Raw genomic sequence first — 14458 nt, forward strand, 5'->3', positions numbered from 1 at the left:
GGGTTCTGGCGAAGCACTTTTCTAAATGTTTGTCCATCAGATGCATGTTTCCATTCTGGTTTTCAATGGTTGCATGACATTTTTGTGGTGAGTGATGGGAATATAACAATTAATATAAAGAAAGCATCTGCAGGTGCTCATATATGCTAACCGTTTAACAAATATGTAAAATAATTAGTCAACAATAATTATGGACAATGACTAAAATGTTCATAAAAATTTGTAAATAATTATGTTTACAATTATATATACTATCCAAAATAAAAATTCAGATGTTTCCTGTTAGTATTTTAGTCTTTTTAGGAAAGTGTCACTCTGTTTCCTCAGATTGCAATATATATTGTATTAAAACAAAAATAGGGATATTGACAGGTATAAACTAAAATTGCTCAAAAGTGCAATTCTGCACTAAACCAAAGCAACCAGTCAGCAATTAGCTTTCATCTGTGTAGTTCGACTTAGACACTGAAAGTAAATGTATGATTGGTTGTTATGGTTTTAGTGCAGAGTGGCACCTTTCAGCAATGTAGTAAACAACTATAAAATAATTAAAGTCATTTGTAATAACTGAACATTAAACACCTTAGAGTAATTCTGCTTTACTATACGTCCTGTAAGGAAAATTAAGGGGCAAACAATCGTTCCTTTATTGGACTAACCTTCTCATCTTACTATATTATATTCTGTCTATTTGTAGAGTCATGTGAACGAATATATTTTATTTAGGGGTTTACAAGGAGCAAGGAAGAATTTATGAGCAATATATTATTGTATAATATATACAACCGCAATATTATAATAAGACCTGTATATTACATACAAGTACATTAATAAGCAGTCCAAAATAAGTCACCATGATGCTTTTGCTGCCAGCTTTCTAGTCCGTAAGAAAACGTGTATCATATCGTCCGTGTAAAAAAAAAAATCAGACAGCAGCACAAGTAGGAAGTGAGGAAGTCGGGCGGGCCCTTAAAGCTAAATATCAAGCGTGTTTAAGGCTCCTTGCTGACTGAGTGTCCCTTTGTCCCTCCTCTCTCTGCACAGCCCCAATGACAGCGGGGACCACCGGACCCATGCCATCCTGATCCCGGCCCCAGCATGCCGGACACAGAGCCGGACAGAAGCAGGAAAGCCCAGCCAGAGGGTGAAAGGGCAGACCCGGCTGGCAGCCAGCATGGCACGGCTGGGGTCCTGGGTAAGGCTGGTGTCATCTTAGAATAAACACTGGGAATAAACGAGGGGATTTGGGAGCAGGGTCCGTGTAATATGCCAGGCTCGGTCGTCAGGTGTGTGGGGGTTTTTAGCACTGCTTTTGCTTGGGGTCAGTCACCGCATGTGTAAGGATGTATACACATTGGCCTCTCTGCAGTGTTATTGTGTGTGCACCTTGTGATGATGATTATGTGTGCTGCTAAACCCTGTGTTTGAGAATATAGACTGAAGATGCAGGACTTGGTGCAGGGTAAGAGCTCTGACATTGCATGTGTCCAAGGATATGTGTGCTAGCAGCTCATGCTTCTTCCTGTATTGGGCTAGTCATGCTTTGTGTACTATATAACGATAATGAGCACGTCCAAGTGATCGGAGCTGGACCCTCTGCAGTAAATGGGAGATGACAGGAGGGTATATGTACTGGCGTCTGATCCCCCATCTACTACTTAGGCTTTGCAAATACATGCAGCCATGGCTTGTATTGTTAATCTTTGCATTTTGAATGCATATGTTTTGCTGGCTGGTCAATACAAGCGAGTGTATTGTACATTGTCTACTACTGACTTTAGTCCATTAGTCATTCATTGCATATGCATGTTAGAATGAGTACATAATTGCATGGATCCGGGCTCTGCAGTGAATGATTACATGCTTTTTAGACTAGAAGAACCCCCCTGCGGTGACTGTATAGGACCTGACACTGCATGTCTGTAACTATATCATTCTTTTACCTCTGCTGCACTGACCGTGCAATATGTACAGCTAAAATGTGTTCTGCCCGCATACGAGTGCCTATACATAAACGGTGCATTTTTCTATACAGCATAGAGCTGATTTCAAATGTGTATAATTATAATTTGATAGCCTTTAACGTAAGGTCACATCGGGTTGATGATTTGAAATATTAATATGTATTATTTAACTTAAGCGTATGCATATACCTTTAAATGATCTATATTATTGTACAGTGATTCATTATTTGCATCTATTGTTCAAATAATGGCTTATGTGATATATCATTTTTTAGAAATATATACAATATATCCAAGCCAGGTGCCTACTGTTACATCTGTAACTTAATGTGAATAGTTGGAAATTGGCTTGCCAAGGCCAGCTGTCCATCAGTTAATACAGGAAGTCTTTGTAGGTCTGTATATTTCATTAATTGATTTTATATCGAAGAATATTTCATTCTCTTAATAGTTTTTTTTTCTAAGAATAGCAGTGTTGCTTTTTCAGATTAGTGTAATACACCTTGATTTGTGCTGTGCAGATCATCTAGGTATACCAGTGCAAAACCAAGGTGGGTGCTTTGTTTATGAGCCTCGGAGTTTTAAATTATCCATGGATACAATACATCTGGATTGTAGTCTCCTTATTGAATACAGAAAGAAGCTTTGTGTTTTATCTCTGCAACTATAATCAATTGCTCTGCCTCATTATAGAAATGTATTACTGAAAAGCACAGATGGATGTTGGAATAAAAAAGCAGTGCATTTAGTAAAGCCAAAGGAAGGTGGAATCCACCAACATAATATGCATGCTTTCCTGGAACTTTTTACTGAACATATTGCTTTACCGTTTTTTTTTGTCTTATATTTTATATAATGAGACAAAGGAGATCATTTACAACTGCAAAACATCAGATGCCCAGTTCAAAATCTGCTTTTGTCTGACCATGCTTTGCAATTTGTGCCAAAGAGTTTTGTGGTGGAGCAGAAGTTTTCAAAGGCCAATGGGAGTATTTGGATGGAGTGAGGATGGTCCTTACAAAGTAATAAGTATGCATCTATCTTTGCGGAGCAATGAAGACCAATATTTCCATTTGCGGAGTATGAATATTTAAATAATGTAGAGAGTGAGGGGGATGGATGTTTAGATGCATTCCTTACAATGTGGATGGATGCACAGGCATTTACATTCTACAAAAAAGACTTAGGGATATATTTACTAAACTGCGGGTTTAAAAAAGTAGAGATGTTGCCCATAGCAACCAATCAGATTCTAGCTGTCATTTCGTAGAATGTACTAAACAAATGATAACTTGAAACTGATTGGTTGCTATAGGCAACATCTCCACTTTTTCAAACCCGCAGTTTGGTAAATATACCCCTTAAATTTTGTACCAGCTTAGACCTTTGGGTCTCTGCCTATATTTTTAATAGGACCTGTTTTGTACCTTCATGTTGCTTTTTGGTGGAGAAGTCATTTCTACGCTCACTCCAAGCAATGTAGATCAAAGCTTTACATATATAAAACTTCTACATTGAATAGTGCCTTCAGGGTGAATTTATCAATGTTCAATTCTGGCAAATCGCCGATAATATAGGCTAGATTTAAAACCGGAGTTTAATTAATGGCAGATATTGTCTTTAATCAAATTGCCGTTTTAAATCTTCCTGGCAATATCGCCAAATAACGTCTATTTGCCAGAATCACAACATTAGTACTTTTACTCACTGATGTTCCCTCTCATGAGTACATTAAGCCGTAAGGTAAGGTAATTAAGCAGTATTTTAGGAGAAAAATGAAAACGTTTAATGTATTTAGATGGTTGTAAAGTGGTATGAGATTGGACATTTACACTTTTCTAGAGTGCGCCTCTTCAGATTTTCAGCCACTGCACACATCTAAGTGCCCTCCTTTTCCCGAGAGTGGAGAGTAGAAGTGCACCTTGGTGTGCTGGGAAGATTAGCCAATATCTTGCAGTGCTCATTAAGGGCCTGATTCAGAGTGGGATGTATGCACTAACCCAGTGGTTCCCAAACTTTTGCAGTTCGTGGCACCCTTAGAGTCTCCAAATTTTTTCAAGGCACCCCTCCAAAATAATTATTGAGCAGTCCTGTTTTAGAAGTAGTTGGGTCAAAAAAATGTAATAAGTATTTAGGTCAGGACAGAAATACTTATTTAGTTGTATGCAAAAATGCCCCCTCTGCATCCAGACACTCTGCATCCAGACACACTGCCCCCTCTGCATCCAGACACACTGCCCCCTCTGCATCCAGACACACTGCCCCCTCTGCATCCAGACACACTGCCCCCTCTGCATCCAGACACACTGCCCCCTCTGCATCCAGACACACTGCCCCCTCTGCATCCAGACACACTGCCCCCTCTGCATCCAGACACACTGCCCCCTCTGCATCCAGACACACTGCCCCCTCTGCATCCAGACACACTGCCCCCTCTGCCCTCTGTCACGCTGTCCCCCTCCTCTGCTCTCTGTCACGCTGTCCCCCCTCCTCTGCTCTCTGTCACGCTGTCCCCCCTCCTCTGCCCTCTCTCACGATGTCCCCCCTCCTCTGCCCTCTCTCACGATGTCCCCCCTCCTCTGCCCTCTCTCACGATGTCCCCCCCTCCTCTGCCCTCTCTCACGCTGTGTCCCCATCCACTGCCCCTCTCACGCTGTGTCCCCCTCCACTGCCCCTCTCACGCTGTGTCCCCCTCCACTGCCCCTCTCACGCTGTGTCCCCCTCCACTGCCCCTCTCACGCTGTGTCCCCCTCCACTGCCCCTCTCACGCTGTGTCCCCCTCCACTGCCCCACTCACGCTGTCCTCCTCCTCTGCCCCTGTCACCCCCTCCACTGCCCCTCTCACAATGTCCCCCTTCTCTGCCCCGCTGTCACCCTGCTCTGCCCCGCTGTCACCCTGCTCTGCCCCGCTGTCACCCTCCTCTGCCCCGCTGTCTGCCCGCTGTCACACTCCTGCCCCACTGTCTGCCCGCTGTCACACTCCTGCCCCTCTGTCTGCTCCGCTGTCTGCCCGCTGTCGCACTCCCTCTCACTCCTCTGCCGCGAGCCAGCCATAGAAAAAACCAAAGAGCACATAAACTTACCAATCAGCGCGGCGCCGGGACCCAGCAGACTCCTCTCTCCCGCAGCTGTCACTGACGTCACTGACACTGACGTCGATATTCAGTGATAGCTGCGGGAGAGAGGAGTCTGCTGGGTCCCGGCGCCGCGCTGATTGGTAAGTTTATGTGCTCTTTGGTTTTTTCTATGGCTGGCTCGCGGCACCCCAGTGAGCGCCGCGGCGCACACTTTGGGAACCGCCGCACTAACCTAAAGCGTATCTCTGCAGCTTTTTTTGCAGTGCGCATGCTCATAAAGTGAACTGACGCAACTGCAGATATTCAGATATGCTGTCCCTTATCACACCTTATGCCTGAGACGGATAGGGGTGCTCTAATATAAGCAATGTACAGTCATGGCGTGTTCGAGCAATTGTATATGGTTTCAGACTATGACGTTGCTGATATGGCTGAAAAAAAAGCGTTTTTGTTTGCGGGTGGTCAGGGGCAGGTGTAAGTACTGGATTATGATGATGACGAAACCCAAACCAATGAACCACTTGTAATTAGAGGTTTGTGACTGATTTGCAGACGCTTACGGAGACTTTAGCAGTTCCTTGGGTATAGATTAGGATTTGCAGAGTGTGTTAAGCAAAGAAATTTTTTTATTTGTTTGTACGCATGTAGGGAAGTTGTTCATGCTGTATTTGATAGGCTTTTCAAGTTTAAATGATGTTTCCTAGTAATTGGGTAGGGAATATAGACAATAAAAAGTTTTTATATATGTTAGCAAGTTGGATGTAAGTGTCTGAAGAGTGTGTTTGTTGTTGCCACATCTGCTATTCATTCAGACCTGGACGCATCTTCACCTCTGAATACGGTGCGTGGGACATTTTCAATCTCAAATTACTTACTCTTGTGTTCCACTCTGAATCAGGCCATAAGTGTGATCAGTAAACGATGGATAAACTTACTGGTATGTTTTTGGCATGTGGGAAGGGACCCACACATATAAGGCTATGGTCAGGAATTGTACTCCTGACCACTAAGGCACCGTGCATGTACAAACCTGTAAATGAAAGGCGTATGCATGTGAGCCTCCTGCCTTTAACACAGAATATTTGTAGACTTTTCTGTGGAGGGTTTTCTTCACCTGTGAGTGTTCTGCAGAAAGTGATTCACCATGAGTACATGAAGCTGATTTATTATTAATAATTCTTTTTAATTAAGTCATATTTTTAAAATAATAATAAAAAAGAACTTGATACAACATGGACAGACCTTTCTCTACCCACTTGCTTTAGTTGCAGCCATTACAAAACATGCTTGGTGAGAGTTGAAAGAAGTGTTTTGCAGCATTACTCACTGTTTTCCTAAGAGTTTATTAGCGTTGTTGCTTCTGATCTGTAATGTCTGAGCTAGTAGTGGGATTGAAAATAAGTGTGCATGGTTTAGTAATTGGGTAAAGGTAATTACCAGACATTAGTAACATTAAATGGTTTTTATGTGTGAAAATTGTCCAAAATCGCTTCATGATATCTGTTTGGTTTTGATGCCTTTTGAAGTGTTTGGATGTAATTTCATTGGTAGGATTCTGTCAAAATGACTTATTTGTGTGTGTGTGTGTGTGTGTGTGTGTGTGTGATTATGCCACAAATGTGGCATAATCAGTAGCTGAATCATTCATTGCTTGTGCTATGGTTTGATAAATTTTATCCTCCAGTTCCACATGGACGGCCCTCCGCTCTCTTCCAATAATGGGAGTATCCTTTGCTCGTATACTGTAGGTAGATGATTGGCAACCTAATGCATTTTTGGGGCCACATGGGTGGCCCTCTAACCAATAACAGGTCCACCTTACCCTTAATCTCAGTAATAAGTTAAAACAATACATTCAATCAAAAACATATGTAACGACATATCAGCAATCATTTTTAACAAGTGTTAAAAGCTATTACAAACAAATCTGACAACAACTATTAAAGGTCCACTTGGTCAAGACATCGGTTTACCACCGCCAAACTCCCGAAGTCCTGAGTTGTTCTTAACCTCCTACAGAACATCTAGAAACATTAAACACATATTATAGTATATAATGTGTAGCATGATGGGTTTGACAGACCAAATTGCCAGAGAAAATGTGTGGAATATCCAAGAGTCTCAAGAGCTGTTCTTATAAAAACCTATAATGAAGCTGCAGCTAAGTTTCTCTTTGCCAATTTATTATATTTCCTCTGGAGATGATCATACGAAAGGCGGAGCATGGCTTCATTATCATCATCACCATTTATTTATATAGTGCCACTAATTCCGCAGCGCTGTACAGAGAAATCACTCACATCAGTCCCTGCCCCATTGGGGCTTACAGTCTAAATTCCCTAACATACAATATTGAAATTTGACCCAGCCCAAGATAGCCCTCTATGCGACCGGCCCGGGGGGCAGATGCCCCCCAGCTCAGCCTGCCCATGCCCATCTTTACCGCAGGGTGACTCTCAATGCCTTTATACTTTTGTTATTACCATAGTTATATTTGGCTTTAATCTGCTGATATTTTGTCCCTTGAATCCAGAATATGAGAGAGCATTGGGCTTAGGTTCCTATTAATCAGTGTCCAGGACATACACAGTCAATTTATTTAAAAAAGTCATTCTTTGATATAAAATGTTCTTTTTCCAAATAGTGTAACAAGTACTGTGCTGCATATCTCATAATATTTGCTTTAATTGTGTTATTCAGCTGAAAGTATATTATAAAGTTTGCTGACATCGTCTTTAAACCTGCGGCTCAGAAACATGTACTGATTTTATACTCATCTTTTGGAGACAGAATATAAAAAGTTCATGTATTCTACTGTATGCTTTAATAAATCAATGGCTATTGGCTGGACTGTGATATCATTGATATTAGCTATGTTTGCTATTTGTATTTTGTTCTGAAACATGTATTCGTTATGTTTAATTATCCGCTGGGACATATGCAGTTTGGTCTGAACATTCCAATGTTTTCCCCATGACTGCCGGCATGGTATATCTTGGTCACTACCTTTTTCCTTACGCCCTTCTTCTTTTCTTTGTTCCTTACCATGACTGCTTGCTTTATATTGATGTAAATCTAGCAGTCTAAAAATATAAACCGGGTGGCTAGGTCAAACCTATTGTTTGGGCAGTAGTTAATAATGGACTTTGTATGGCTAAGAAATCAAGTTACTGTTGTTTACGAACACCCCACAAATTAAAAGGGAAATGCAAAATCCTGACCTAAGCTTTTGACTATGAAATAATTAATATAAACAGAATGTTAATATGACTAGTTTATAGTTACACAAGAGTGAGGTGTACAGACCAAGCAGGAGCAAGTGAACAAACCACTACACCGGTTGCCCAGACAGATTTTTTCTAAATTGACAAAATAGTTTGAAGGAACCGTAAGAAGTTTCTTACAGACTTGGACAAAAAAAACTTTTTTAGAATTTCAGTCCAAGGCCTTTCCACTTCTCATGTCTTTTCAATCCTCCTTTCCTCCTACATCTGGACAAAGTGAATGACGTTACAGCCGTGGTCCCCAAACTTTCTCAGTTCAAGGCACCCTTAGGGTCACCATAATCTTTCCAAGACACCCCTAAGCCAAAATAATTACCGGATAGTCCCGTTTTTTAAGTAGTTTGGTCAAAATGATGTAAGATGTATTTAGGCCCCTTCACCATCAGATTGTGCCCCTGCATCATATCACTGCGCCCCTTCACCATATTACTCTGTCCCCTTCTTCGCCATCTCTCTCTGTCCCCCTTCAGAGCGCGTCTCTCTGTGCCCCCCTTCACTCTCCTTTACTTACCTTCTTTCCTGACGTCCTCTCTGCTGCTGCTCCTCACTGAGGCTGACGGGCGTGATGACGTCACACCCGGCAGTCAGTGAGGAGGATCCGGCGCTGCATGATTGGTAAGTTTTTTTTGTTTTTGTTTTTGTTTTTTGTTTTTTTTCTTCTTTTAATTGCTAGGACGATCGCGGCACCCCTGTGACAGCGCCGCGGCATCCCAGGGAGCCATGGCGCACGCTTTGGGAACCGCTGCGTTACAGGGAAGTTATGGAGTGATTTGTGAGTCCATAGTTTTCGGAAAAGACTCAGAAGGTAAACTTCTACACGTGAAGTTATAGATCGGTTCCATCTTTCACTTATAGGGTGGTGGCAGTTTCTGCAAATATCTAGTTTTCTACATTCATAAACAGAAAAAAAGATTTATATTGTTAAGCCCTCTAACGTATATCTTAGTAAACTTCCCACTATGACACAGTTTATAAAATGTACACATGAGTACAAGAGAAAAGTCATAGATCAACTCTAGCCTTTTCATTCAGGTGGGAAGGAGTCTGGGTTGACGCATTACAAAAGAACAGTAGCATACCATTGCCCAATATACCAGACCAGATAAAACACCTATCTTGCTGGCATTTGTCTCCTTTTTTTTCAATTTGTACACTGTTCCCTATCAACATTATGATGTTACAAAAGAAGGGGCTGTCCAGTTTCCATGAGCTAGAATTGTACAGTAAATGGACTCTTCTAGTTAAGCATAGGCAAATATCTCAGATGCAGGTTCCTTTTTACTGACTGATCTACATTATAACAAAGTGCCTATTTTAGTGTACAAGGACGTTGTGAATAGACATCTATTTGATCCATTCCAAGTCCCTGGAGCAGGTGGAAAAAATTGACGCCTAGAATAGCAGATTCGTGCCCTAAATATTATTTAATTTGGACCCCCTGACTGGAATTTAAAAATTCTTCTATGTATAGGTAGAATAGATAATAGATAAAAACTGCAATCACTCTGACTATTACAGTCAAGGTTGTCCAGTTTAAGTCAGATTGGTAAAGAATGATTACTATAGACAACACTGACCGTCAAGCAAATCTTGCAATTATCCCCTCTCTTACTTGCCCCTGGCATTTTCATTTCCCAATGGAACTGAATTTTGGACATTTACCTCTGCATTTGTTTGACTTTTACCACAATATTCTCTCCTTTCATATGTCTTTTGATTCCTATGTTGTATAGTCTAATAATATACATTATATGGACAAAGTATTCGGACGCCTGACCATTACACCAGCAGTGTCTGTAATGATATTGTATTCAAATATATATACCTTAATATGGAGTTGATCCCCCTTTTGCAACGATAACAGCTTCCACTCTTCTTGGATGGCTTTCCACAAGATGTTGGAGTGCTTCTGTGGGAATTTGTGCTCATTTATTCTATAGAGCATTTATGAGGTCAGGCACTGATATAGGATGAGAAGGCCTGGCGCACAATCTTTGTTCCAGTTCATCCCAAAGGTGTTCAATGGGGTTGAGGTCAGGGCTCTGTGTGGGCCAGTAAAATTCTTCCACACCGAACTCCTGAAACCATGTCTTTGTAGTTCTTGCTTTGTGCACTGGGGCACAGTCATGTTGGAATAGGAAACGCCCTTCCCCAAACTGTTGCCACAAAGTTGGAAGCGTAGCATTGTCCAAAATGACTTGGTATGCTGAAGCATTAAAATTGCCCTTCACTGGAGATAAAAGTCCTAGCCCAAACCCTGAAATACAGCCCCATACCATTATCCCTCCTCCACCAAACTTCACAGTTGATATAATGGAGTAAACCAACGTTCTTTTGGCATCTGCCAAACCCAGGCTCGCCCATCTGACTGCCAAACAGAGAAGCGTGATTTGTCGCTCCACAGAACACAGTTCCACTGCTCCACAGTCCAGTGTCGGTGTGCTTTACACCACTCCATCTGACGTTTGGCATTGGTCATGATGATGTGAGCCTTGCATGCAGCTGCTCGCCCATGGAAACCCATTCCATTAAGCTTCTACCGAACAGTTTTTGTGTTTACATTAATGCCAGTGGAAGTTTGGAACTGTTCATCTACGGTATCAGCAGAACGTTAGCGAATTGTGCGCACCATGCACCTTAGAAGTCGTTCATTCCATTCTGGGATATTACGTGGTCTTCCACTTTGAGTTGATGTTGGTCCTAAATATCCAGCAGGGATAAAATTTCACAAACTGTCTTATTGCCAAGGTGGCATACTATCACAGTACCACGCTTCAAGTCAGTGAGCTCATCTGAACGACCCATTTTGTATCACAAATGTTTGCAAATGGAGACTGCATGACTGGGTGCTTGATTTTATACAACTAGCAACGGGTCTGATTGAAACACCTCAATTCAAAAATTAACAGGTGTGGTCAAATACTTCTGTTTATATAATTTATCTCATAGCAAGGTAGTTCTTTTAGTGCTCAATTAAAACTTAAGCATATGTAATTTATGTATACTTAATTTGTTAAAAAAATATTAACACCATTTTTAAAATATTTTGTTTTTCATGTTGTAGTCATAAAATATATATTAAACTTAACCTTTTCATGTCACTTTGAAATTTGCTGTTTATGTGCTTTAAAAACTTTTTGTTGTTTGATACTACTGTTTTACACTGGATGTAGTTGTGACCAGAGACACAAGTGTCAAGATTTCCTCTAGATTGATTCAGTTCCACACTGCGTAGCCAAAAGTATATGAACATCCCTTCTAATTAGTGTGTTTGGCAATGGGTGTTCCATTTCTGCGAAGCCCATTTTGGATGCATACAGTCAAGCATACAGCCATCTCTATAGTCAAAAATTATCAGTAGAATGTGTCGTACTGAAGAGTTCAGGGACTTTCAACATGGCACTGTCATAGGATTCCATCTTTCCAACAAGTCAGTTTATCAGATTTCGGCCCTTCCAGAGCTGCCAGGGTCGACTGTAAGTGCTGTTGTTGCTTAAATGGAAACGACTAGGAGCAACAACAGCTCAACCGCCAAGTAGTAAGCCACCCATGTTCATAGAAAGGGACTGCAGAGCGCTAAAGTGCATAATGCATAAAAATAGTTTGTCCTTAACTGCAGCATTCACTACAGAGTTCTAAACTGCATCTGGAAGCATTGTTAGCACAAGAACCGTTCATCGGGAGCTTCATGGATTGGATTTCCGTGACAGAGCAGCCGCCCGCAAGCCTCAGATCGCCATGCGCAATGTCAAACGTGGACTGGAGTTGTGTAAAGCACACCACCATTAGCCTCTGGAGCAGTGGAAACACATTATCTGAAATGTCGAATCATGCTTACAAATCTGTCAGTGTGACAGACGAATCTGGGTGTGGCAGATGCCAGTAGAACGCTTCCTACCCGAATGCGTAAGACTATGCGGAGGAAGAATAATGGTCTGTGGTAGATTTTCTTGAATTGGCTTGGGCCCCTTAGTTCCAGATAAGAAAAATCTCGATGCTACTGCATGCAATGACATTCTAGAGACTTGTGTTTTCAACTTTATGGCAAAGGCCTGACTTACACCCCATTGAACACCTTTGGCATGAATTAAAATGCTGACTGTGAGCCACACATAATTGGCCAACATCAGTGCCTAAGCTGACCAATGCCTGTGAATTCTTGTATAAGGTTTATAATCTGGAATAACATTTTATTGGTTCTGCTGTATTGAAAAATTGCTGCGAGTTTTTTTTGTGTGAGAGATATATATATATATATATATATATATATATATATATTATATATGTGTGTATATATTATATATATGTGTGTGTGTGTGTGTGTATGCTTGGTTTATTATTAATTCTGGCAATGCAATAGTTATATAGTATTTTTGTAGATGGTGGGAGGTTACAGGGTTACAATTACTTGTTTTGAGGAGCAGTGGTTTGTCTCTGTTGGTAGATATTTTATGTTGCTGGTATTGTGGAGAATTAGTTTATTATAGTTTGTGAATTTTTTACCTTTAGTGCCTATATAGATTTTTATGTAAGAATTTGCCTTTTTTTTTTTTCTAAAGTTAAATCTTCGTAGAAACAGGACTATAGTACACAGCCAATTTAGCCAATGGCTGTGGGATAAAATCATTAATTTCAGATTCCTTCATGCAGGACAGTGTAAAACATGCAGACAGGGGCGGGCTGGGCCAGGGGGCAGGGGCCCCCCAAGCCGCTCAGTGTAACCGCTTTTCGACCCGGCCGCCCCCCCCTCCGTGGATGCCATATTACTTGAATATTACCGGCGGCCGCATCACATGACACGCGATGCGGCCGCGTCAGCGCACAGGCGGCCGCATCACATGACACGCGATGCGGCCGCGTCAGCGCACAGGCGGCCGCATCACATGACACGCGATGCGGCCGCGTCAGCGCACAGGCGGCCGCATCACATGGCACGCGATGCGGCTGCGATGACGCGGATGCATCGCGTGTCATGTGATGCGGCCGCCTGTGTGCCCCCCGGGCTGAAATTTGCCAGCCCGCGCCTGCCCATACGTAGATCATATGTCACTTTAAGAGGCTAATCACAAATATAACCATTTTGTTGCATGCTACATTGGTGTGATAGTTCCTACAGAAGTGAATATATTACTAGGTCTGATGTTAATTGGGATGGAAAGCAATATATATATATATATATATATATATATATATATATATATATATATATATATATATCTCATCCATACTTTGATTTGGCAGAATTGGCATGTGGAATATTTTGGAAGTATCTGTTTTGTTATAAAAAAAAAATAATTTTTTGTTTTTTTGGAAGGGGGAGACCCAAATTATATTTGTAGTAAAAACAATAGTCTGGACAGTGAAAGATAAAACCTTTTGAGCATTGTAATATGGCAGGTTTATATATCAATATGAAAATACATGTAAGCTTAAATCATGTTTTTTGTACATAATATAAGATCAAGGATTACGAAGATGCTAGATTTCAGAGCAGGTTGGAAAACAGCAGACTTGGTGCTTTTATCTTCTGCTTTATCTCTTGTATATCCAAGGCACTCAGAGCTGACAGGTTGAGTACTGTTATATCCATCCACTAATGCAGTTGTTGATCGCATCATTTTTCCTATAACATGATACGTCAAGTGAGTCCCCCCCCCTACAAATAGTAGATGCCTTGCTTTTCAAAACCACACCATTAAAAAATGTAAGCAGTATATATGGATCTATTTAATGCAGCATGGAGGCAAAGTGGCTTTAAAAAAAATAATAATTTAATTAGGTTGCTCAGTTGAATAAAATTAAATCACAAAGGCACCCTTGTTTAATTTTTATCATTTCATGTTTTACACAATCCTTTTATACTTTTTGTTTGTTTGTTCTAGAAGACATTGGATTTATGCTCATTTTAAAGTGTTTGTTTTTAGTCCACTGCTGCTTTAGTTTGAAAATCTCTGCAGTGTGAAATTCATATATTTTACTGTAAAAGGTGAACTGGTGCAAAATATTTTAGACCATGGCTTTGTTTGTATTACTGTCTAGGGAGAGTGATTACTGATAACACTTCCGTGCAGTGTGACAGCTCCCTCCAAGGTGTGACTCTGCACACAGTACACTGTTCATTTCTATATTGCCC

General features: G+C 41.1%; 1 protein-coding gene across 2 annotated transcripts in view; it reads left to right on the plus strand.

The window, feature by feature from the left end:
- Nucleotides 1–986: 986 nt before the first annotated feature.
- Nucleotides 987–14458, plus strand: part of ANO8 (anoctamin 8) — a 52533-nt gene continuing 39061 nt past the window's right edge. For both annotated transcript variants that reach the window (XM_075207849.1, XM_075207858.1), the window contains exon 1: nucleotides 987–1195. In XM_075207849.1, coding sequence (XP_075063950.1) covers nucleotides 1099–1195 — 97 coding nt within the window. In that variant the 5' untranslated portion in view covers nucleotides 987–1098. The remainder of the gene's footprint in view (nucleotides 1196–14458) is intronic.

This window comes from Mixophyes fleayi, chromosome 1 (genome assembly GCF_038048845.1).
Source record: "Mixophyes fleayi isolate aMixFle1 chromosome 1, aMixFle1.hap1, whole genome shotgun sequence".
Classification (NCBI taxonomy): domain Eukaryota; kingdom Metazoa; phylum Chordata; class Amphibia; order Anura; family Limnodynastidae; genus Mixophyes; species Mixophyes fleayi.